Source organism: Python bivittatus, unplaced genomic scaffold (assembly GCF_059951505.1).
Source record: "Python bivittatus isolate LINGU-HERP-01145 unplaced genomic scaffold, Pbiv_v1 ctg000200_np1212, whole genome shotgun sequence".
Lineage (NCBI taxonomy): Eukaryota > Metazoa > Chordata > Lepidosauria > Squamata > Pythonidae > Python > Python bivittatus.
The window spans coordinates 1,604,965-1,630,151 of record NW_028277040.1 but is presented as its reverse complement, the minus strand read 5'-3'; the positions used below and the strand labels follow the sequence as shown (position 1 = coordinate 1,630,151).

Here is a 25,187-nt window from a genome sequence, read left to right as displayed (position 1 = left end):
TATAAGAAAGAGGAAAAAGATGAAATATTTGATTACAAATGAAATCAGTTGATGTTTTAACAATTAAAAAAGACACACAAGTACTAAATCAGAAGAGTGATGTGGATAACCTCTTTACACTGGATTTATAAAAGAGACTTGTTGAAGTTGTCAACAATTTTATGAGAAGAGACAATGAGAATATGAACGGTGACATGGATAACCTTTTTATACTGGAATTACAAAAGGTGCTTGTTAGAGATGCTGACAATTCTGGGAGAAAAGACAAGGAGAGTATGAGGAGAAAGCAGATGTTGGGACATTGCTTGAGGGGACTAAAGGTTTTTAGGAGAAAGGAAAGAATATAAAATCAGTTTATTTGATCAAGGCTAAAATAAATGGGTTGCTATCTTTCATAATGTTTAATGGATTTTTGTTGATTAGGACTGGATGACAATGTTTTAAAGGTTTTGTTGATTTGAAGAGAGGAGATGGATTTTTTTTTTAAATAGAAAAGGAAATATAAATGTAAAAGGAAGGATTCAAATTGGATTTATTAGATATAGTTTGTAATAGCTACATTGTTATTTCTGATAACCCTTAATGGACTTTTGCTGATTAAGGTGGAGTGATGAGGCTTTAAAGACTGGTTATAGAGAATGGGGTGAGATGTGGGATGAAGAGATGGTTGATTTTATTTTTAAGAGGTGGTGATAAGACGATATGGCTGATCTTCTGTCCGTTCATTGGGATCTGAGTATTTCATAGGCCTTTTAATAGAGAATTATTAAAATATGCACAGTACCTGAAACTTTTACATTAATGCTGGGGATGAAGGGAGAGGTTTCCTTTTTTTTCTTTCTCTGCACTTTTTTATTTTTTATTTTTATAAATTTTATACTATGTAGATTGTATTTGCTTTATCTGTATAACAATCTTTAATAAAAGTTATTCTAAAAAAAAGGAAATATCTTTTTATTATTGGCATGTAATTCAGCTCAACACTGAGCACGCTGGTCTGTAACACAGTTTCAGGTACTGTGCATATTTTAATAATTCTCTATTAAAAGGCCTATGAGATACTCAGATCCCAGTGAATGGACAGAAGATCAGCCATATCATTAAATGAAATGAAACAACCATTTCAGGCGGCTTAATGAGATGGATGATGAACTGGAACCAAACCCTACACGCTTCTTCATCCACACTTCCCAACCTCTGAGACTCCTTTTAACTCTATATGTAGTGTAGTGGTTAAGGAATTTGACTGGGAATAGGGAAGCCCAAGTTCTAGTCCTTGCTCAGCCTTGGAAGCTCACTGGGTGACTTTGCGCCCATCATTCACTGTCAGCCCAGCCTGCCTCATAGGGTTGTTGCTGTGAGGAGAAATAGGAGGAGGGACAACTATGTATGCCTGTCGCTTCCAAATATTATCTTGCTTCCCAGGATTTAAGAAATGTTTCAGCCCTCTTTGTTTACTTAACAGATCAGAACAATTTCCATTATCACACTAAATGGAAAATTGAATATTAATGTAATTCACAAAATGTATATGCCATCCCAGTGTTAGACACTGTTGAGTAGAGAACAATCAACAAACCAAACAATGAAAAAACACTTTTAATAAAACTATGAATATAAATGTGTCTTAAATTCTGAATGAATGCCACTAGTTAATTTTAATTTTTCTTTCTTTATTTTGATTTAAGGATTCAGAATTTCCTGAAGATATCCAAGTGAATCCATACCTTGCCCGTGCAAAAGAATGTGTGCGGCCATTGAAGTCTGGAATATATAGACTGAGCAACACCTTGAAAGTACACGATTTGGCAGTGAGCTGGTAGGAGTTCTTAAACATGTCTTAATTATTTCAATTTATTGTTTAGCATTATAAATAATTAACTATCTGCATTATTGGTTATTTAACCATATCAATAGAACAATTTATGTTCAAGGCCTTTGTAAGAATGTTACATTAGGCAAAGTAACTGAAGAAATTGTGTCAGATGAAATCAGTTCTTTAAACAGTGAAGAGGTATTCTTCCTTGTAGTTGAAAGTACAGTGTAGAGAATGAATGTTGGAAAGTGGGTCTTGGAATCATGAGCCCTCTTGCTTCTTTTGGAAAAGATTCTATATTCTTTAAAATGTAAAGCAGCTGTCTATCTCTCAGTTATGACAATGTTTGACATTTAATCTCTCCCCTATAATTGATTTTGTAACTTATCACAGCAGATTTCTACAGTTCAGATCAATAGCAAGTTTAATAGAGTTTCTCTGTCATTCTGCCTTTCTTTGTCTATTCACTTGCAATTTCTTTCTTAATGCCATCAAAATCATTTGTACTTGAAAGAAGGAATAAAAAATTAAGTGCTTGGGATGGAGCACTATGCATGTTGCCTGGCGTTGCTGAATGAAAGGCAGGATGGAAATCTAGCAAATAATAATGCGTGAACATGAAAGAAAAGGCAGGTGCAATATTATCCTTATATTAAGTAATGCTTTCCATAGCATTCTGTTTTGCCACAGAAGAACAGTAAAATGAAAGCAATGGCTATCCCACCTACCTTTAAGGAATCCCAGGGAGAATGGGCAGTTAGCTGCAATATCTATCAAAACTAGCCTAAGTTGATAGTGTCAGGTTCGGTCAGCACGGGGCTTCAGGGAAGCACGGGGCTTCAGGGAAGCTCGCAGCCAGACCACGCGGAATCCACCGGCGGTAGCTAGCGGGGAAAAGAGGAACCGAAAGCGCCGCTAATTAACGGGCCACCTGCGCCCAGCCAAACAGGAAAACCGCAGCGGAAGCTTTTAACTATAAACTGATAACGGCGCGAGCCAGCAATGAACGGGGCCGCAGGCAGCGAAAAAAGATTGCAACGCAGCACAGAACCCGCGGGCTTGCACGTAACGGGGAGGAACCAACCCAGCCGGAGGGGGACTGGCAATCAAGGACAATAGACCCTGACCGATCCTGCCATCATGAACAATCAAGGGGGATTATTGGGGGCCCATAATCCGCAGCTGCAACGTGATCGCGGGGCGGGAAAAAAGCACGGGAAGGGGGGAATATAACAAGTGATGCAATTGTACCAAGCCGATCCTGGCTTTGCTTGTGACTACTACGTTACGCATGAGTAAACCTTCTTTGTGAACCACACGTGTCACGAGAGTTTCTCTGTCGAACGGGGCAAACCTTACATAAAGCCAGGACTCACCGTTAGCGCTACCCGGTATCACCGAGGAGCGTTTCCTTTTCCAATACAGGCATGACCAGCGACGAGGAATCCGTGGGTCAGCTGGAGCACAAGGAACCCAGGCTCGAGGAGGGACGGTCGGAGCCACCCGGGAGCGACGGGACAGCGGCCAGGACCGGGCGCCCTCCAGCCGAGCAGTGGTCGATGGGCGTGAACCAAGGGCCAGACGGTTCAGGCGTCACGATGACCCGAGGTTCAGGATCCCGGAACCGCGAGTGGGACGAGAAGTTCGCCCGACTAGAGGAGAGAGTCGAGCGGCGCCTAGACGCCATGGAGGCGATGCTCCAGACCCTGCTACAGAGAGTGGGACCACCTGCGGTGAGCGAGGGGGCGAGCAACAGGGGTGGCGGTCCGGCACCTCAGCCGGCATCGCCCACGACGCCCCGGTCGGTGGACCGACGGGCGGCAGACGCCCTGAGACTTCGAGGTATCACTGGGAAGTTCTCAGGGGACCCTGAACAGCTGCCGCACTTTTTGACGCACGTTAGGGGGTTCATGCAGAGGGGTGGTCACCTATTCGCTAGGGACGAGGATAGAGTATCCTACGTGGCCGAGCTGCTAGATGGTCAAGCAGCTAGCTGGGTGATCGGACTATACGATGCCAATGCGGCGGAACTACGGAGTTTCCCGGACTTCATGCAGGCGCTCCGGGACAGATTCGAGGACACATTGAGCGCCAAGCGGGCGGAGGACGACATCCTGCAGTTCAGACAGCGGGGCAAGTCGGTATCAGAGTACGCCCTGGAGTTCCGGAGATTGGCAGAGAAGCTCACGGACTGGCCGGAGTCCCTGAGGGTGAAGTATTTTAAGAGGGGGCTCAATCCAGAGATCCTGGAGCAGGCACTGGGGCGGGACGACCCGTCCACAGTGAAAGATTGGATCTGGCTGGCCGGAACGGCGGAATCGGCGTGGCGGCAGATCCAACAGAGCGCGAGGCGACGGGACCAGACGAGGGACCAGCCGAGGGAGAGAACCCCCGAGGAAAGGCGGAGCAGTCGGCGGCAGTCCACCGGGGTGCGAGAGGCAAACAGAGCCCCGAACCTGTGCTTCCGGTGCGGAGGCAGAGGCCACCGAGCGGCGCAGTGCCCGACGGAGCGTGAAGGAGCCCCACCACGGCCTGAAGTCAAGCCCCCGCGTGCGACCGGGAAAAGGGCCGGCGACCGACCGCGGAAGGGGGCAGTGGCGGCGGTGACCGAGAAAGGACGCGGGGGGTGGTCGACCCCGGAGACAGCGTCCTCCGGAGAGGACTCGGAGCCGGCGGGAAACGAGGCGCGCTCGCACTGAACGGCGTCCCAGTGCGAGCAGAGGAGTCGAGGCGCGCGGACCCAATAGGAGATGAGGATTGCCCTCCGTTCCGGGTGAGAATACACATCCGGGGGGTGAGATCCGGAGGGGAGGCACAGCTGCGGGCGCTACTGGACTCAGGCTGCACCCACTGCTTGATGCACCCAGCTGTGGTCTCGGGGCTCGGACTACAGCTGAGGCGCCTCCGGGAGCCCATTGCATTCAGCCAGCTAGACGGCACGCTGGCAGGGGGGGGGCCAGCTCAGTATTACACCGAGCCGGTCCAGATGACGATCGGGAGTCACCGGGAAGAACTGAGATTTGTGGTGGTCCCGGTGGCCGACTACGCGGTGGTACTCGGCTTGGCGTGGCTACGACGACGGAACCCACAGGTCGACTGGACGGCGGAGGCAGTGCGGTTCGGGGTCGACAGGCCGGCGAAGTGCGAGAGCCGAGGGGACCGAGCCGTGGAGACGGGTGCGGCCGCAACCACAGACGGGCAAGTGGAGGATCCGGGACACCGGGAGACGGGGCGAGAGCAGACGGAGCCTGAGACCCGGCCGGCAGCAGCAGCAGCAGCAGTGCCGGGACCCCGGAGACCTGCAACGATCCCGAGGCGTGGGGAGGCAGCGGCGACTGGCGAGACAACCGCAAAGAGAGAGGCCGGGCCCGGGGAACCCACGACGGGCGGCGGAATCCCGAGGCAGTATCGAGACCTGGCGGCAGCGTTCGGGGAGAAGGAGTCTGACCAGCTCCCACCACACCGGCCCAGTGATTGCGCCATCGAGTTAGAGCCAGGGGCAACCCTGCCTAAGCCGAAAATGTACTCCCTGTCAAGGAGAGAAATGGGGGCTCTGCGGGAGTTCATAGACAAGAACCTGGCGCGGGGGTTCATCCAACCCGCGAAGTCGCCATTAGCGGCCCCGGTACTATTCCAGGAGAAGAAGGATGGCTCGCTTCGAATGTGCGTGGACTACCGGGGGCTGAACGCAATCAGCACGGAGTACAAATACCCCCTCCCCCTGATGAAGGACTTGATGTCGCATCTGTCTAAGGGGAGGGTGTTCACAAAACTGGACTTGCGCGAAGCTTACTTCAGAGTCAGGATCCGCGCAAAAGATGAGTGGAAGACGGCGTTCAACACGCCGCTCGGAAGCTACCAGTTTTCCGTGATGCCGTTGGGATTAAAAGGGGCCCCGGGGGTATTTATGCAGCTAATAAATGAGGTGCTGCACGACCTACTCTATCGGGGCGTCCTGGTCTACCTGGACGACATCGTCATCTACACCGAAACCCTGGCGGAGCACGTGAGCCTGGTACGCACGGTGCTCCAGAGACTGCTGAAGGCACAGCTGTACGCGAAGCTATCGAAATGCGAGTTCCATCGAGAGCAACTAGACTACCTCAGCTACCGAATATCCAGCCGGGGAATTGAGATGGACCCGGCGAAAGTGAAGGATGTCCTGGGCTGGGAAGCGCCGCGAACCCGGAGGCAACTCCAAAGCTTCCTAGGGTTTGCGAACTTCTATAGACAGTTTATCCCGAACTTCGCCCAAATCGCCCTTCCCCTAACCGATCTGCTGAAGACCAAGGGCACTGGGAAACCCCCCAAGCCCAGCATGGCACTTGCGTGGACTGCAGAATGCCAGGGGGCGTTTGAGGAGCTAAAACGGCGGTTCACAGCGGAGCTGATCCTGCGCCATCCTGACCCAGATCGGCGGTTTATAATCCAAGTAGATGCGTCAGACGTGGCAACGGGGGCAGTCCTGCTCCAGCCCAGCCCGGAGTGGGCCATCCACCCATGCGCCTACGCCTCCCGCAAATTCACCGAGACGGAGAGAAGGTGGATGGTGTGGGAGAAAGAGGCGTACGCAGTCAAGTGGGCACTGGCCACGTGGAGGCATCTACTGGAGGGGCAGCTGAACCGTTCGAGGTGTGGACGGACCATAAGAACCTCGAGGCCCTGAAGACCCCGCGTAAGCTATCCCCCAAACAGGCGCGGTGGTCCCAGTACTTCGGGAGGTTCAGGTTCACACTAAAACACATCCCCGGGAAGCGCAACTTCCTAGCAGATGGACTGTCTCGCATGCCCCAGCACGCCAGCCTACGGGAGGAGATCGTGGACTCCATCATCCCTGCCAGCAGACTGGCTGCAAAGGCGGTGACCCGAAGCCAGACCAAGGGGGAGCGACGGGACGCGGCGCCTGAAGTAAGGCGAGGGTTCGCAGAGGCGGCGGAGCGGGACGCTTGGCTCAAGCAGAACCGAGAGGCGCTAACCTGCCAAGAGGGGTTGTGGTGGCACGAAGGAAAGCTGTACGTGCCCGAGGGTTGCCGACGGGAGGTCATGGAAAGAGCCCACGACAGCCGGAGCGCGGGGCATTATGGCTTCGTAAAGACGCTCCACTTAATCCGGCGGCAATTTTGGTGGCCCACGCTCCGTAAGGACGTGGAGGCGTACTCGGGGGGTTGCCCGGTGTGCGCGACGGCGAAAGGGGCCAAAGGCAAACCTAGAGGGCTACTCCAGTCGGTAGCGGAACCCGACGGCCCATGGCAAGAGGTCGCCATGGACTTCATAGTAGAGCTCCCGGAGAGTAAGGGGAAGACCGCCATTTGGGTGGTTACGGACTTATTCTCTAAACAAGCGCACTTTGTAGCGTGCCGGCGAGTCCCCACGGCAGAGGGGTTGGCAAGACTGTTCGTGCAACATGTTTACCGGCTCCACGGCGCGCCCCGACGGGTCCTCAGCGATCGGGGCGGCAACTTCATCACACGGTTCTGGAGGGAGTTCCTGAAGCGGGTGGGGACGAAACAAGCCCTTTCTTCCACGGCGCATCCGCAGACGGACGGAGCCACGGAAGGCCTGAACGGGGGGCTCGAACAGTAGCTGCGCTGCTACGTGGGGCACCAACAGGACGATTGGGCGGAGCTACTACCATTCGCGGAAGTGGCATACAACAACGCCGTCCACAAGAGTACCGGGTTCTCTCCGTTCAAAGTAGCCACCGGGAGAGACTTCGTCCCCATGCCGGAGTTGCCTCAGCCGGAATCCCAGATCAACTCCCTGGACGCCTGGTTCGCCCAAATCGACGCGACCCGGCGAGCGGCGCACGCGGCATTGCAAAGAGCCAAAGCCGACTACAAGAAACACGCGGACCACAAGAGGCTCCCCGAGGAGCCGTGGAAAGTGGGGGACCAGGTGTATCTGTCAACCAAAAACCTAAAGACGCACCAGGCATCGAAAAAACTCAGCCCGAGGTTTGTGGGGCCGTTCCCCATTGCAGAGGTCATCAATCCAGTAACCGTCAGGCTGACGCTCCCGAAAAGCCTCGGAAGGATCCACCCGGTGTTTCATTGCAGCCTGCTAAAGCTGCACCAGCCGGGGAACGCCTGGCACAAGACAGAGGGAGTGCCACCACCCATCATGGTCGGGGGGGAGCAGCATTTCGAGATCAACCAGATACTGGACGCCCGGAGGCACAAGGGGCAGACCCAGCTCCTAGTGCAATGGAAACATTTTCCCAAGTCCCACAGTGAATGGGTGAGTAAAACCCACATAAGGGCACCGGACCTAGTGCGGGACTTTTACAAGAAATACCCCGGGAAGCCGAAATAGAGCCGGGGGGGGGAATTGTCTTCAGGGGGGCGGTATGTCAGGTTCGGTCAGCACGGGGCTTCAGGGAAGCACGGGGCTTCAGGGAAGCTCGCAGCCAGACCACGCGGAATCCACCGGCGGTAGCTAGCGGGGAAAAGAGGAACCGAAAGCGCCGCTAATTAACGGGCCACCTGCGCCCAGCCAAACAGGAAACCCGCAGCGGAAGCTTTTAACTATAAACTGATAACGGCGCGAGCCAGCAATGAACGGGGCCGCAGGCAGCGAAAAAAGATTGCAACGCAGCACAGAACCCGCGGGCTTGCACGTAACGGGGAGGAACCAACCCAGCCGGAGGGGGACTGGCAATCAAGGACAATAGACCCTGACCGATCCTGCCATCATGAACAATCAAGGGGGATTATTGGGGGCCCATAATCCGCAGCTGCAACGTGATCGCGGGGCGGGAAAAAAGCACGGGAAGGGGGGAATATAACAAGTGATGCAATTGTACCAAGCCAGTCCTGGCTTTGCTTGTGACTACTACGTTACGCATGAGTAAACCTTCTTTGTGAACCACACGTGTCACGAGAGTTTCTCTGTCGAACGGGGCAAACCTTACAGATAGCAGCTATGTTTTAGTTGATTGAGGACCACAAGCCTATCATATGTCAAAATGCAGTAAACTATCATGAGCACATTCTACACAAACAAAAAGGCTAGATGCTGTAACTGATTTAAGACCTTCAGCCCAGGAGCATGGCTATGTATTGTGGTCAATAACATACATACTATTCTTCTGCTTTTGAGTCCACCAGTTTGCCAAAAAGGAACTTCAGTGCAAGAATAAACAGTCTCCACAATGATGATCACTTGGTTGGTGTACTGTCTTCGAAATTAAAATTCAATCCATTGAATTGAATTGAACTGAACTGAACTGAACTGAGCACTTGTTCTAATCCTGCCTTTGGTTGGCCTTAGTGCATTCTGTTGTTTTGTTCTTCTGTTACTGTTGCTCTCTTTTCTATTCCAGATATTTATTGCATTTTATTTTCTAGTTCCTTGTTTTTATACTCCTACAAATTGTAAGTCTCCCAGAGTCACTTTTTGTGAAGTGGGTGACCATATAAATTTAATAAACTCATTCACTTGCTCACTCTTTAGTTTATGAAGGACATATATCTTCATCTGAAGCTGTTGCTTCTGAATTTTTGTTTCCGGTCCTCACAGAATTTAGTTTAAAGCCCTCTTCATCAGTTTAATCATGGCTGGGCCAAAAACATGTTCCCAATCTTGCATAGTGCAGTCTTTCTCAAGCTTTCTTTTCTTTGTCCAGACAATGGTAATTATTGACCCATAAACCAAATTACTCAAATTAACATCCATTTCTGTAGCAAACATTAAAATAAATGCATTTTGTAGAGCAGTTTTCTTTTTTTAGCTTCTGCTGTTAACACCTCAGTCTCCTATTTACAAAACTCTTTTCCTCTCTTATGAGATATCACTGCTATAGTTCAGCTACCATTTCTTTAAGCAGCACAGTTAAACTTACAGTTGGTTCATAGGTACACTATGCAGGAAAACAATAATGCTACAACTATTACAAGTTATGCATTGGCTTTCAGTACTATCAATGCGATCAATTTGGAGCATCTTGAAAACAATGGAATTATTAGAAATCAGCGTAGATTTTTGTCAAGATAAACCTTACCAGATTAACATAATCTCATTTTCTGATTAGGAATTTCTTCAGCAGATTATGGGAAAGTTACAGACATATATTTATTTTATCAGGCCATATAATGAAGTAACTATGGAGTCCTTGGTGCTCTCTGAGCTTAGTTGTTTGCTTATCAGTTTTACCTAGCTGGGTAATGAAATATTTGCAAGCAAACAACCAAGCTCAGAGAGCACCAAGGACTCCACAGTTCAACCTTGAGCTACATGTATTCTCTTCTGTTGGAAGTAACTATGACATTTTGATTAGTAAGCTAGTTAAATGTTGGATGTAATTTGTGTTAGGTAGATCCAAAGGAGGATTAAAAATCATATTAGGAGAATGTTCATAACTGTTTTTCATCAAACTGAAGCGATATTTTGACTAGGGTGCTGTAGGAGTATTACTTTTCAAGATTTTTATCTTGAAGATAATCACTTGGAAGAAGTGATTTTATCTTTTATCTTCCAAGATAATCACTTGGAAGAAGAGGTAGAAGAAATGCTTATCAAGCTGGCAGATTAAGCACAGTTGGATTGGATAGCTAATATCCTAGAAGAAAAAATGAAGTTCTGTGGAGTCCTTGGGGTTCTCTGAGCTTGGTAGTTTTCTTGCAAACGTTTCATTACCCAGCTAGGTAACATCTTCATTGCTAGAATGGGATGGGGTTTGCTCTCTATTTATATATTGTGGCATGCCCTGCCAGTGTTGGTGGGGGTGGGGGTTTTTTTTTCTTTCTATTTTTTCCTCTGGTAGTTCCTTGATTAAGGTATTGTTTACTGCTTGTATGTCTGGTGGTAATCTTGGTGTTCTCTGAGTGATGATTGCTGCTTGTATGTCTGGTGGTAATCTCTGCTTATCTGAGTGATGATTGCTGGTGAGGAGATGTTCTGGTCTTTTGTTTTCCTTTCTATTGTCTCTTTTGAATAATGTGTAGATGCTGTTTATCTCTATGTGCCTGTTGATGGCTGCCTTGTCTGAATACCAAGCTTTCAAGAATTCCCTTGCATTTTTGGATTTAGCTTGGTCTAAGATGCTGACAGTTTCCCAGCTGAAACTATGGTTAAGTCTGTCCCTGTGTTGTAAGATTAAGGAGTTTTCATCATGTCTTCTGACTGCTAGTTGGTGTTCATGGATGTGTTCTGCAAGCCTTCTGCCTGTCTATCCTACATAGTGGTTGTTACAGTCCTTACACCGTATGTTATAGATGACTCCTGTTTTTTCTTCTTTGGCTGTTGAGTCTTTTGGTTTGCTTAGGATGTTCTGGAGGGCTTTAGTTGGTTTGTGTGCTACGGAGATGCTGTGTGGTTGTAATAGTCTGTTGGTAGTTTCTGAGACATTTCTGATGTATGGTAGTGTGATCCTTTTCATAGCTTGTGTTGGTTGTGTTGTAGTAGGTTGAGTGGTCGGGCACTTTTTGATAAAGTTGCATGGGTATCCATTTTGTTGGAAGATGTATAGGTGGTTTGTTTCCTTTTTCTGCTGTTCTGGGTTGCTGCAATGAGTTTGTACTCGTTTGAATAATGTTCTTACACAGCTCCTCTTGTGGGAGGTTGGGTTGTTACTTTGGTATGAAGTTCAAAATGATCTTAATAGATTAGAAAAAAATATGGGCTGAAAATAATAGAATTAAACTTAATGAAAATAAATATGAATTTTATTTAGGAGGAAGGAAATTTAATAGAGATAAATGAAAAGTTTATATAAGAAGGAATTAATGGTATAGCTCAAGAATAGGTTATCCTCCACCCTTTTTTTATTCCACTTTGAACAAGTTATCTTTTTCACAAGGAGAATAATACAAACTTGACTTCTTTAAAATATTATGTAAGGTAAAATATCTTCTATATTGATCACTAAGACGCTAATATAAACATAGCTGTTGGAAGCCGTCTAGTTCTTCCCACGTTATTAATTGTTGGCTGCTAACTGTTTTAGGATTTTCTCACAATATTAAAAATTCCTTTTTATAGTTACTGTATTGTATTGCTGGTCTTTTTATTGTATTTGGTCTTGGGCTATAAATAAATTTTGATTGATAATATAAACAAAGGTCATTCATTATTCAGAGCTGGGATAATACATCTGCCTTTTTTTCTTTCTGGAAGGCACTTAATGATCATTGAACAAGAAATAAGCTACAAGTCCACATGGCATTTGTGACATTAAAAAAGCTTTCAGAAAAAAAAAATTAAGGTCCACCCCCAAGTTCTACATATAAAATTTTATATTTTTATATTTTATATTTTTTAAAATATTTTACTTCAAAATATTTTTCATAAATTTGACAGCCTTCACATAATTTGTCAGAAAAAAAATCTAGACTAGGAAAGTGGAATTCAGACTGGAAATGGAAAATAGAAATCTGAATTCAAACCTGATCCATCTAGTTCAATATTGTCTTACAGGAAAAAGCTGCCTTGAGTTTCAGCATAGCACTTTCCCAACCACATTCTCAGAAAGGGTCAGGGATTAAATTTCTTATCTTCTACGTGCAAGTGCAGAAGGACAGAGAGCTAAAACTCTGTCATAAATAAATAAATAAATAAATAAATAAATAATAAAAAAAAAATCCCGTTATCTGATGAACTTTCTGTAGAGTGTAATAGTGGATTCTGTGAGGAGAACCACTTTGGTAATGGTGAAGGTGCTGGCCTAGAAAGCAGGAGATGGTGAGTTCTAGGCCTCCCTTACGCAGGAAAGCCGGCTGGGTGACCTTGGGCCAGTCACTTGCTCTCAGCCCAACTCACCTCGCAGGGTTGTTGTTGTGGGGAAAATAGGAGGCAGGAGTATTACGTGTCTTCGACAACTTGAGTTATATATAAAAAAGGGCAGGATAAAAATACAATGATAATTTCTTTTACAAAGGTCTTTCTCTTCCCCCATTCTAGGATTGCAGGCCCCAGACTCTAGACCCTGGGACTCTTGGTTAGCCCACTCCATCCCTGCATCTCTGTGAAAACTTGATGGCCTTTAAATCCCTTTTCATTTGACAAGTGGGTTAGTGTGGGGCTTGGTAATTTTACTACTTTTAACATCATTTTGGGAAGAAAAACAGGTTATGAATTGATGAATTCTTTCCTTGCTTTCTTCAACTGTATTATGTCACTTAATCTAGTTTGAATCTCATTCCTAGCTTTGTTGTCTGGGTAACAGACAAGAAATTGGATAACTTCATGGTAGAGTTCTAGGGATGTTCAAAACATTTTGACCTTGAAATGTTCTGTTTTGAATGTTTTAAACATACAACAAAATATATGCATTTTGAGAGGTTGTTTTGAGGATGGAACAAAAGAGGTTATAGTATTTTGTCCCAAATGTGGAGTTGGTGTTTTGAGATGTGTTCTTTTGAGGGTTCTGATTGTTCCAAACACTGTGATTGTACTGGGTATTTTGCTGGGCACAGTAGCTTGCTCACAGCTACATACCGCAAGCCTTCCTGGTAAATGACTTTGCACATTACTGAATTTTGCAAGCAAGTACTGCTAATGTTGCCGAGCTTTTTAATTTAAAGGCTAGTAGTACAATGTTGATTTGATCAGTTTGTTAAATTTTGATGGGCATGTGCATCTCATCCATGTTTTCTAGTCCTGCTTAATGCTGACCTTCAGGGTGCATTTGAAAATACAAAACCTCTATGCTGATTTGGGCTGGTCTATTGCAGTTTGGTATGTGTATGCACTATTTGCATGCTCTTCTGCCTTGCTGTTTAATGTTAATGTTATTCATGCAGTAAGGAGATGGAATAGCCCGCTTTTTTCATATGTCAGCAACCATCCCTGTGGGCAAGTTAAATTAGCAAAGAATAACTCAATTTCTTTTGTTGACTGCAGGCAGAGTGAATTACAAGCAAAAGCATGCCAAATCTATTATTTGATCTTGCTAAGTAAATGGAAGTCTGGTGCCTACCAAAAAAAAATAAAGCTAAAAAGGTGATCTTTTTCAATACACTAAGGAAGCCTCATAGGGGAGACGTACTAATTGAAAGGAATGTTAAAGAGATTAGCTATTCTCCTTGTTTTATAATCTATTGACTGAGTGACCCAGAAGGTTCATTTAAAGAAATGAAGACCTTTGCCTATTGAGAAGTGGATAGGGCAGGAATTCCATTTTTGATCAGTGATTCTGCCCTCGGCAGCTTTTTCAGTGAGTGAGGAAATTTTTTAAAATCATACCCTTGGTCAGATTTTCAGCAGTTTGGGTGGAAAGTAGATCTCAGTACAGAGTGGACCTGGAATGAAAAACAAGGGAATAGCAGCTAGTCCTTTTCCCATTGTTTTCTACGACTGGAACACTCAAACCAGATGGAAAGAGTTTATTTTCAACTAGATGCTGTTGGACTGCAACAGCTACCACACCAGTTAGCAATTTGAAGTTGTTGGTAAGCAGGTAATTGGCCTGTAGTTGCTTGCTGCTTCCCCTTTTGTTGGATCTTTCATTATCAGGTAGGTTTTGCCAGATGTTAACCAATTTTCAGTTTCACCTTCTTGCAGTATGTTGTTAACTGCTTGGCAATGAGTGGGTGCAGACCAGTCAGATGTTTCAACCAAAAACCATGCAGTTCATCTTCATCCGGTACTGACCAATTCTTGATCTTCCTTGCCCTTTTCTCCACTATTTCTGCTACAAGTTCTTTCATTTCAGCTTCTTTTTCATTCTTATCTGCCTCCTTTATCTAAGTTGCATTCTTGTATTTCTTTGGGTTGTCCCATAGCTGTGCCCAGAACTGCAATGTTTCTTCTTTGTCAGGTGTTGACTGGTTCGTTGCAGCCTCTCCATTGATGTATTAGTAGAAACACTTCTGATCTGACTGAAATTGGAGATTCTGCCTGTAGAGTGCAATTTGAGCTTTGTATCTGCTGATCTTTTTGGCTATGGCTGTTGCTGCATTATTATTTCCAGCACCTCTTTGATCTTCCTTGTTTCTAGGTGATATTTCTTGATCAGGTATTCTTTGGTCTTCTTGTTCTTCAGCTTCTTTTCTTTCTTCTGTTCTAGCTTGTTTGCATCTGATCTTAGCATGCTGATCTTATTTTCCGACCTGACCTTCCATTTTGGTGGTGCACTGTTTGGCTTTTTTTCTTGTTTGTTGATTTTGCATCCAAGGTATTCCGTTATAACTGCAGCCGTGCTGTACATTAGTTGGTTTGTTTCTTGCAGTTTGCTGATGCTTATATTTGATATTACAGCATTTTGCATCTTTTAATACTTGTGCTAGCTGTTTCTTTGTAACAAGCCTCAATGCAGGCAACCTTATTCTGTTATTTTTGTGCTGTTCTAGATGCTCATTTATTTTTTGTTTCATTTCCTCTTTTTTTTAGTTAGAGGGCTTTGTTCTTTCTGAGGAGAAGGCAGAGGAGAGGGTGCCTGGTTTGGGAATGAAAATGATTCAATAGCTATGCTGGCTTCCTGTACTACCGACTCCCTTGGTTTGCCTCTATAGTCTGAGCTACTTCTGGCAAGGCTTTGATTTCTTTGCCCTGGGTAGAACTTTTCAGTTCTTCCAATTCTACTTCTGTGAATACTTTATTTCGTGTTATAAATCGACACTGATCTGCTAGCCTCTGTTCTGTTATTTCTGATTCTGGATGTTGCTCTTTCCAGAACTGGTGCATTATTTTCAGTTATCCTCTTCTCGTTGGACTTGATTTGTAATAGCAGATCATTTTCTTTGTTTTCAGTCTTCGTATATTTGCGACAGGTAATAAACTTTTCTTCCATTAGTCTTGCAGCTTCTGGCCCTGGTTGCTCAGCTAACAGTCCTAAGTTCTGTAACCCACTTGTCACCAGATGTCCAGGAACTAGAACACCTAGCATGGTACTTGTTGACCCAGGCAACAACCGATCTGGTATAAGTTTCTATAAATTACGTCTCACCATATTGTTTATGGTGGCATAGCTGTCATCCTCAGAGCACTCAAGCCCCACAACCACGTCAAGGTAGTGTCTCACTGGGGATGATGATGATGATGATGATGATGATGATGATGATGATGATGATGATTTCCCACCTTTTTTATATATAACTCAAGGCAGTGTACATACCTAATACTCCTTCCTTCTCCTATTTTCCCAACAACAACCCTATGAGGTGGGTTGGGCTGAGAGAGTGACTGGTCCAAAGTCACCCAGCTGGCTTTCATGCCTAAGGGAGACCTAGAACTCCTGGTTTCTAGGCCAGCACCTTAACCACTACACCAAACTGGCTCTCTTCACAGACATTTATGCCTTAGTCACTTTATAGTTGAACTACTGCAACATATGCTAAATGGGGCTGCCTCTGAAGACCATTTGGATGCTACAACTGATTTGGAATGTAGCAATGGGCATAAGTGGTTATGGACACACCTCAGTTCACCAGAATAGCACTTTTGCTCTGTGTATTGCATAGGTTGCCAGTTGGCTTCCACATGGAATTCAAGGTGCTGGTTGTTATATATACAGCCCTTCAAAGCTCAGGTCTTCGTCAGTTGTGGGACTACCTTTCTACCCATCCTATTAGATCTAGCAGAGCAGGCATGCTCCAGGTCCTATCATTAAAATTATGTTGTCTTGTGGGACCACAAAGATGTGCATTTTGTGTGGCTGCCCCTGCCCTGTGGGATGGATCCCTCCTGAAGACTGCATAGCTTCAACACTATTGTTGTTTAGGAAAGCCCTTAAAACTTAAAAAAAAGTAGGAATGATGGATTGAAAAAGAGGTTCCTCATCCTGTACACTAAATCTGGACAGCAATGAGATGTGTTGAAGCAACAATGATTCCCCCCTCCCTCTACTACTTCCTCTTCCCCATTCTATTCAGGCATTGCATGAACAAGTACCAAATGCACCTTTTGTTAGAATTATTCTTTTTGCACATAGCATCACCTTTTCTCCAATGTGTTGAGCTTCCAAACTACATACTGAGGGTAGAGCTTCACAGATTATTTTGAACTGGAATGAGGACAGGTTAGACACTGTGTATCAACTAGAGTGAGTTTTAAACCCCACTTACACCTTTTTGCTCTAGGTTAGGCTTCATAATCACAGGCCTATTATTCACTGACATGTAATACACAAAGACCATTAAGTTCAGCTTTAATTTTGTACACAGTTTGCATATTGTGTGCACGTAATCTCTTCTGATTCCCCCAAATGTCACATAATTAAAGTACAGCCTAACTACAATGATCTTAGTTATTGCATAGAAAGACCTAAATGTGAAATGAATTTAGCTAGGACTAGAAGATGTTCAAAGATTTGTGTGATTACTAGAAAATACAACATATTACCCAATGTAGATAGGTTAACTTTAAAAATAAAAAACTGACATAACCTGTCCAGAACTTTTATAAATTATTTTGGATGTATGTTTCAGTCTGTTAAAGCTATATTTTTATGAGCACATTTCACCTGTAATATTTCCCAATAGTTTCCTTTTGTAGTTTTCCCATCCTGAGAATGTAATTCATGAGTCTTCAGAAAAATTTCACTAGAGACTGCTAGCATTATGTGACAAAATGTCTGTTTCCAAGGAAGGAATGTGTGAAAAAAGTCATGAATGGATAGCTTATTGGGCTGCTTTAGAAAATGACACATAGATGACAGAACTTGTCACTTCTAGAAATTCATATCTACATTTTGAAGTATTATTTTAAGAAGAAAATAAAATACAAAGCTGATAGACAAGTAGCAATTCACCAACATGTTTCAAATCATGACAAGTGAGTATAGAACATTTTAATGTAGTGAAGAGATGTGTTTGCCATAATTGTGCTTTCTTTTTACTGAGTGAAATTACATTTGTCAGCCTTCACCTAACTCCATTATGTATATGCTTCTGGATCAGGACAGAAGGACCTCTAGCCCATCATTTCTCTTTCTACAGTGATTAACCAGATCAACTTCTGTGAGTTTCAGAAAGAGGACACGAGAGCAGCCATCTTCTCCTTTTTCCCCTTCGCATTAATGGTTACTAAGTAGCATGTTATTTCTGCAGTCTATTTTATATAGTATACAGGTAGTTCTTGCTTAATGACCATTCATTCAGCGACCATTTGAAGTTACTAATGTGCTGAAAAAAATGACTTATGACTGGCCGTTATGGCCACTGCAGTGCCTTCATGATCATATGATCAACATTTGGGTGCTTGGCTGCCTGCCCACATTTATGACTGCAGGGGCACTTCAACTCCCCCCACCCACTTCTATGCCCTCTTGGCCCCCTGCTGCCCTGAAAAAACATCTATGCAGCAGCATGCCAAAAAGCCCCTTTGCAAAAAGCTCCTGGGCAGGGCGGGGCTGGGCTTTTGGCTCCGCCCCCCCACAACATGAAGCAGAAGCAAAAGCCCAGCCCAACCCTGCCCAGGAGCTTTTTGCAAAGGGGCTTTTTGGAGCAAGAAGACAGTGAAGATCAGCTGGGGTGGTGGAGAGCAGGGCGGCAGGGGTCTCAGAGTGCAGGGTGACAAGGACAATTGCAGCTGGCACCGGGCTGGGGCAGCTACAGCTTCCCAGGGCATGTCAAGCAGTCCCAGAGCTGCGCGGTTCTGGGGCTGCTTGCCACCCTGCACTGTCAGCTATGGAAAATATTGCAGTTTTGAAGGATGGAAGATACATCTTCACATTCACAATTCTTGTCCATGTGGACTCATTCTCAAAATAGGTTGAAAAAGTGAAAAGAGTGGAAATTAAATTCTAAAAAACCTGATTCGCAGAGTGGCTTGTGGAGCATAAGTATAAATTTGTAATGATAGTTCAATATTGAGCGGGCTTTTTAACATTTTCTGAGCAACACAAAAATATGTTTTATGGTTTTAATTGTTTTTAATTGTTTTATTGGTTTTTAATGGTTTTGTTGTTTTGCTTACTTATTTGCATTTGTTTCTTGTTTCTTGTTATTTTTAACTGTGTGAGATAGGCAGATGTATAAACTGAACAAATAAAAATAAATAAGTAAACATCCTTAAGGATATAGAAGACAGTTCTGCAGTCTAGTATATGAAATATACTGCCACCAAAAGCTGTTCATAATGTATTATTAGTTATGTTAGTTGCGAACATTTCCGGGAAAAGCTGAGTGTATTCTAAAATTCATTGGGGATTTTAGTTACGTTGCTAATTAAGAATGTTATGCTTCTCCTGAGCCCTTTTTTTGTGTTCCAGAAGAGAAAGGAAAGAAAAAGAGCTCGTAAGAAGAGGAGACGGTGTTTCTGTGGGGAAATGAGATCACTTTTAACCAAGCGTATGCCCTTTCCTAGAGAAGAATCTAACTAGAACCTAAGTCTTGTGACAGAATTGGATATGGTTAGCCTTGAGAAAAAATGACAAATGGGGGTGGCTGGGATAATATAGCACTTGTCAAATATCTGAAAGGTTGTCACATAAAAGAAGATCAAGGTTTGTTTCTCATTCTAAAGAACAGGACAGGGAATAATGGATTTAATTTTTCCTAACATTCATAATATTCCAGTTGAAACTTCCTAGCTGTAAGAAGAGTTTGGCAGTGAAACCAGTTAGGCAGAAAAGTGGTGGGTTCCCCTTCACTGGATGCGTTCAGGTGGAAGCTAGAGAGTCATCTGCCTGGGATGCTTTCATAGGGAGTCCTGCACTGCAGAGGGCATTGGATTTGATGGCTAAATGCCCCTGTCCTAGACTGGATTCTCCCACTAAAAGCTGTTTGTTTGCTGTTTGTTAATGTCCTACAATGGAGCCCAGATAAGTGGCTCAGATAATTTCATGCTGAAAGATATCCATAATAGATTTTTTTTTTATATCCCTAGTGCCAGTGTAGTATCCCAAATCTTTAAAAAGATTTTATCTCTCTCCCCTCCCCCCAAAGTCAGGACACTTAAATGCTTTTTTCCCCCTATTTCAATTTCCCAATGACATTATGAATGGCTCAGGTCATCCAGCAGGTTTTATAGCTGTTCAGTTTTAACTAGGGCATCTGCTCTCCATGTCTGCTACGGAAAGTGGCCACACTGAGCTATTAATTTAGATCTCAAAATCTGGTTTTCAAACTTAATAAAATATTTGTTTTTTTGAAATTTATATGATGCTAACACAGTATTAGTAGAGGGTATACTTCATGTAGCAGGTTTAGTTTTAATTCAAACTATATTTATATTTATAGATTATTAATTAAATTAAATTATTTATTTCACAATATGTATAGCCTATTACATTATATACAAGATCATGTATATTACATAACTTCATTATGCATCTACATGACCTTGCACCTGAATTTGAAGAAGGAAAATTCATCCTTAAAGACTTTACAAGATTATGAGCACTTGCTATGGTTTGAATCTTCTTAATCATGCAAGTTAATGGACTGCATCAAAGAAACCAGTTTCTTTATCCCTCCAGGCTGTTTGCAACTAGGATTGCTATAATGCTGAAATGAAACCAGAATCGAAATGCATACTACAATGTGTTTTGTAACCATAAATTAGATTATTATACTCTAGTTTTAAAAGGCAGTTTACCTTAATTCATTTCCAGCCTTTTTTTCCCCCTTGGCTTGCCAAAATGCTGGCCCTTCCACAGATTAAAGCAGTCCACATTAGGTGATAGGTGGAGTTTACATCTTATATACAATGTTAGCTTTATATGAGTCAAAAGCAAGGTTTGCAGTAAAAATGAAATGATGCTTGGAAGCCCTACTTGAAAGACTAAATTAAAACTAAGATAAGATGAAAGGTACATTTCTTGGTGAGCCTTCTTGTCTTGGTCAGTGGAGTTGTCTGATCATTATTCTCCTGATATAAGAAAGATGCAGCCTGGGGATGCTCCTGGACCACTTCCTACTTTAGGAAGCATCCTTAATGATAGTGGTACTAGTCAATTAATTCAAAAACAGTATCTTTTCCTAATGTAACTAATAACACACCTCTCCATCTCTTATGATCCCTTGAACCTATTAGAATTATGCTTCAAACTTTGGGTAAAAGGCAACCTGTTATCAAAGTGGTACTAGTTGTTTCCTAGCTTTTTTACTTAAAACTTGGTAGTTGTAAAGTTCTCTGTAATATGGATCTGCTGTTTCTTATTTCCACTTCCATACTGATACTATTTCCATTCTGTAATCCTTCAGAATCAGTTTGAGGGCAATCCATGATGGTCTTAATTTCTGTCAATTTCAAAAGAGAACAGTTAATATTGTTTTGGCTAGAGATGTACAAACTGTTTTAAGTTTGAATGGAGCTTCTATGCTCAGAATAAGTCATGCATATTCCAAGAATGTGGAATAAAATGCCTGTTGTACTGTTTTGACATATTTTTTTGAATTGTATTCTCTCTTGCTTTTGAGTTAAATAAACCAAGTAGGAAAAGCATGCTGTGGATAGCTTGGGGAATTCTATCCCTTAAGAATAGTTGCTCTCTGGATCACATAACCAGGAAGACTCAGTCACTGTAGACTGTGATTGTCTGGCTGAGCATTTGGTGGGTAAAGTTGCTTGTATTTGCTCCTGATTGGGAGCTGAATGAACAAAATTTTCTGAGATGACAGAGAGGATATTTTATATGAGAGGGATTTGAGCATGTAGACCTTAGGAAGTGGACAAAGTACTCTGCAATGTGAACTCTGCCACTTGTGGATAGGACCCCTGGCTAATTAAAGCAGCCAGGAGGGGACTGGGAATTAGATCTATGCTGTAGTCAATGCCTCTTTGAGGGAAGAGATGTCAGAAGGCCTTAAAGAGGCTGTGCTTCACCAGCTCTTTAAAAGGCCAGGCCTGGATCAAACAAAACAGGAATGCTTCTACATGCCTTTCTCTGCTGTGCCACCTGTGGCCTTACCTGGAACAGGATGCATTAAAGACAGCAATTCATCCCCTTGTCATCTCTCAATTAGATTACTATAATTCTCTCTACATGGGGCTGCTCTTGGAAGACTATCTGGAAACTTTCCCCAGTAGTTTTTGCCCGTCCTACCCAGGCAACTAGGGAGTGCCTGCTAAGGATCCCCATATACCAGGAGGTAGGGCATGAAGGGACCCAGTAGTGGTGGAGTAACTATTTCAGCTTTCCTAAGTTGTGGAATAACTATTTCTGCTTCTCCAGTTTGGGGAAACTTTAATTCTAAAGTCACAAATAAGGAGAAAGAATAGCTTGAAGAGTATTTACAAACACACATGAAAGCAGTCATTCAAATTACAGAGGGGAAAGCAGCTTGAATTGTGGAATCAGAATTGTAGAGTTGGAAGGGATTCCAAGGATCATCTAGTCCAAACCTCTGCACAGTGCAGGAAAACCAATTAAACCATCCATGAGAGGTGGCTTTTCAGCCTCTTAAAAACCTCTGGAGATGGAGAAACCTCAACTTCCATAGGTAGAACATTCTACTGTTGTAGAGATCTTACCATCAGGAAGCTTTCCTTATACAAAATCCAGGCAGCCGCAATTTATATACATTATTTCTAGTCCAAGTATCTGTGCCTGTGAAAAATAGATCTTGACCATCTTTCCTGTACCTTCCATTTATTTATCTGAATGTGGCTATCATGTCTTCTCTCAATCTGATTCAGACTGAACTTCCCAGTCAATATGCCTGCCCTCATGTACATGAACTTGTATGCTAATCTAAACATAATTTATTGGAAAGGTAGAAAAACAGAAGGAAGCATTCATCAAGTATGAAGGAGGAGGGTAAGGGGAAACATAAGGAAATATAAGGGGTTGGACAGCTAGGTAGAACTGGAGAAGCTCAATTGCTCATGAGAGCAAGGAATGGTGTGGTAACATTGATTGACTGGGAAAAAAATCAAAAGCAGTTTATAATCTTTTAAAGGGCTTGCTTGTGGGTAATTTGAAAAGTGAGCTGCATAATGCTACCTTTTAATGCATGCTGGCAGAGAATTATGGGGCTTAGCAACTTAGCTAGCACATGCCAATCATTAGGGATGGTTGGAGATGTAGTTTATTTAATCATAGTTTATTCAATAAACTCTTGTGGCTGAGTTCACACAACATGCTAAGCCAAAACATAACATTATAACTCATTGCAATCTTGCTGAAGAAATTGGCATGCTAATCCAAATATTGATCTTGGTTTAAATGAATACAAAACTGAGCTGCAGTCATAAACCCTTTTTGTCTATATTGTTTCACTGAATTCTGGATTATTTACTTAAATACAGTGACTGCCAGTGGGAGATGTTGGAGGCTATAAAATGTTGCTGAGAACTGCAACAGAAATAAATTAACTACTAGGTCTGTGCAAAGCACCTCTCTCTGCAGCATTAGAGGAGCTACATATTTTACAAGGCTCATATGTTTGCCTTGAAAGCTGTCCTCAGCTGTCTTTGTATGCTGCCTGCATGTTCATGCACCACCACTTTCCTTCATTGGCAGTCCCAGTGGACATGTTGTCTATGCCGGTGTTCACCTTAGGCAACAGCAACAGCTTTGGAATCAGTTGTGTCAGGCTTTCTAGAAGCTGCTTTAGCCCTTCAAGGAGGGCTGTTTCACTTGTGCTTTCTTTTGAAGGCTTTGCACAGCCTATAATCAGTCCCATTAAATCCTGTCCACTTTACTTTCTTCCCATTTTCATAATTTATTTGGCATAAATATGTATCTCATATGAAAATTATGTAACCTAAGTGGGGAAATTTATGATAATTCCTACACATATTTAAGGTTTATTTTAGTTATTTATTAGATTTATATCCCATCTTTCCCTCAGGAGCTCAAGGTGGTGTTACATAGTGCTTCCTCCTCTCATTTTTCTCCATAATAACTACCCTGTAAAATAAGTTGAGCAGAGAGGGACAAGCCCAAAAATCATTCGGTGAGCTTCTGTAGCTGAGGACAGACTAGACCCTAGGTCTCCCTGGTGTCAATCAGAAAGTTTAATAACTATACCACTATTAAAGATGCTAAATAAGGAAGTCTGATAATAGTACTTTACTGCTGTTTATAATGAGTTACACAGTTGAGTGCTTTTCAGAACATATAAATTAATGTTTCTGAATAGTGCTTTATTGAATTAGTTTTTTTTAAAGGGAAATTCACTTTCTGTTTATACTATATAAACCTTTTCCTTTACTTAATTCCTTTAATTAAAAAATCTTCCTACAATGGATGCATATAATTTCAAGTTTTCTGAAAACAATTATTTATGTCACAACTAGTAAACAAGGGTTTTGGCTTTTAAAGGCAACTAAGCCTGTTTACAGTTTTACATTTACACTAATTTCTGCCTTATTTAGACTCCATTCTACATTGATGTTAATGAGTAAACACTAGTTCCTTTTTTTCCCCAAGAAAGGCAAACCAGATTTTCATTCCTGGACCCCATATTTAAACTATGCTATAAAACAAAATGCTACAATGAACAACTCTACACAAGTTACTTTGTCTTAGTAGAATACAAAGAACATACAGAAGAGAAAGCCCACTTCATATCCTGTTAAATAAATATACCATACTAATATGTGTCATTAATAATTTAGGAAAAAGAATTGCTTATTAGTTGGCAGGATCTCACACTGATGGTCTGTCTCCTGCTTGCCTGCCAGCCAGCCAGCTTTTGAAATAATGCTGCTTTTTCAATAGTATCATGTACATATTTTAAAGAATATCCTTTGGAAAGGGCTTCTATCAAAAAATAAACTTTGCTAGCATGTACAATATTAAAATTATCTCTTGTTTTTAAGATGTTATCTGGTAGGATTGAATATATTGTCTAGAACTACTTGAACAATCAAGTGATTCACATTTTAAATATTTTGTTCTGTTGAATGGAAATGAATTGTACCACTGTGTTAGGATTGCATACAGGTGTGTTCCTCTAGGCAAGGGTTCTGTTGTTCCTGTGGCATTTTCTGTGTTGCTCATGAGAGACCGCTAACTTGGTGGAAAAGGAAGAGGGAATAAATAACCCCACTCTATGCCACTTTTTACTCATTATTTGAGTAAAATCCTCTGCTGGATCAAAGAGCCTTATATCTGGAGATGGAACATTTTTAAAACCAGGTTTCATTAAACAATTGTATATTTATATATAAAAAAAATTTAAATGAGGAAGCTAATCATTTCTGCTGAAATTGCAGTAATGTATTGAATAATGACCAGGTTTGAAGAGGCACTTCAAGCATCCTCAGGAAGCCTCTCTATGTCTGGTGAGATTTTTTTTTTTTCCTGATCTGCAGACACCTCAAGCTATACTATAATGAAATAGCCTTCAGAAGTCCTCAATATATGAAAGACAGGTTGCCCTACATAATACAGAGAAGAGAGATTCTTATGCACTGATTTCAGCCTCTACAAATGAATATTTTAAGGAACTACAGAGATTTTTAAAATGCTTTACAGTAATAATGTACAAAATGCTCAGAACCAGGAATGGCCATTCTGAGCATTCTGCGCTAGAATCCATTA

The 25,187-nt window shown here is 43.0% G+C and overlaps 1 protein-coding gene across 4 annotated transcripts in view; it reads left to right on the top strand.

Annotated features, from left to right (window-relative positions):
* The window catches only part of SPAG16 (sperm associated antigen 16), a 336,494-nt gene that overhangs the window by 88,297 nt on the left and 223,010 nt on the right, over positions 1-25,187 (top strand). For all 4 annotated transcript variants that reach the window (XM_088135583.1, XM_088135582.1, XM_088135584.1 and 1 more), the window contains one exon: positions 1,689-1,819. In XM_088135583.1, coding sequence (XP_087991709.1) covers positions 1,689-1,819 — 131 coding nt within the window. The remainder of the gene's footprint in view (positions 1-1,688; positions 1,820-25,187) is intronic.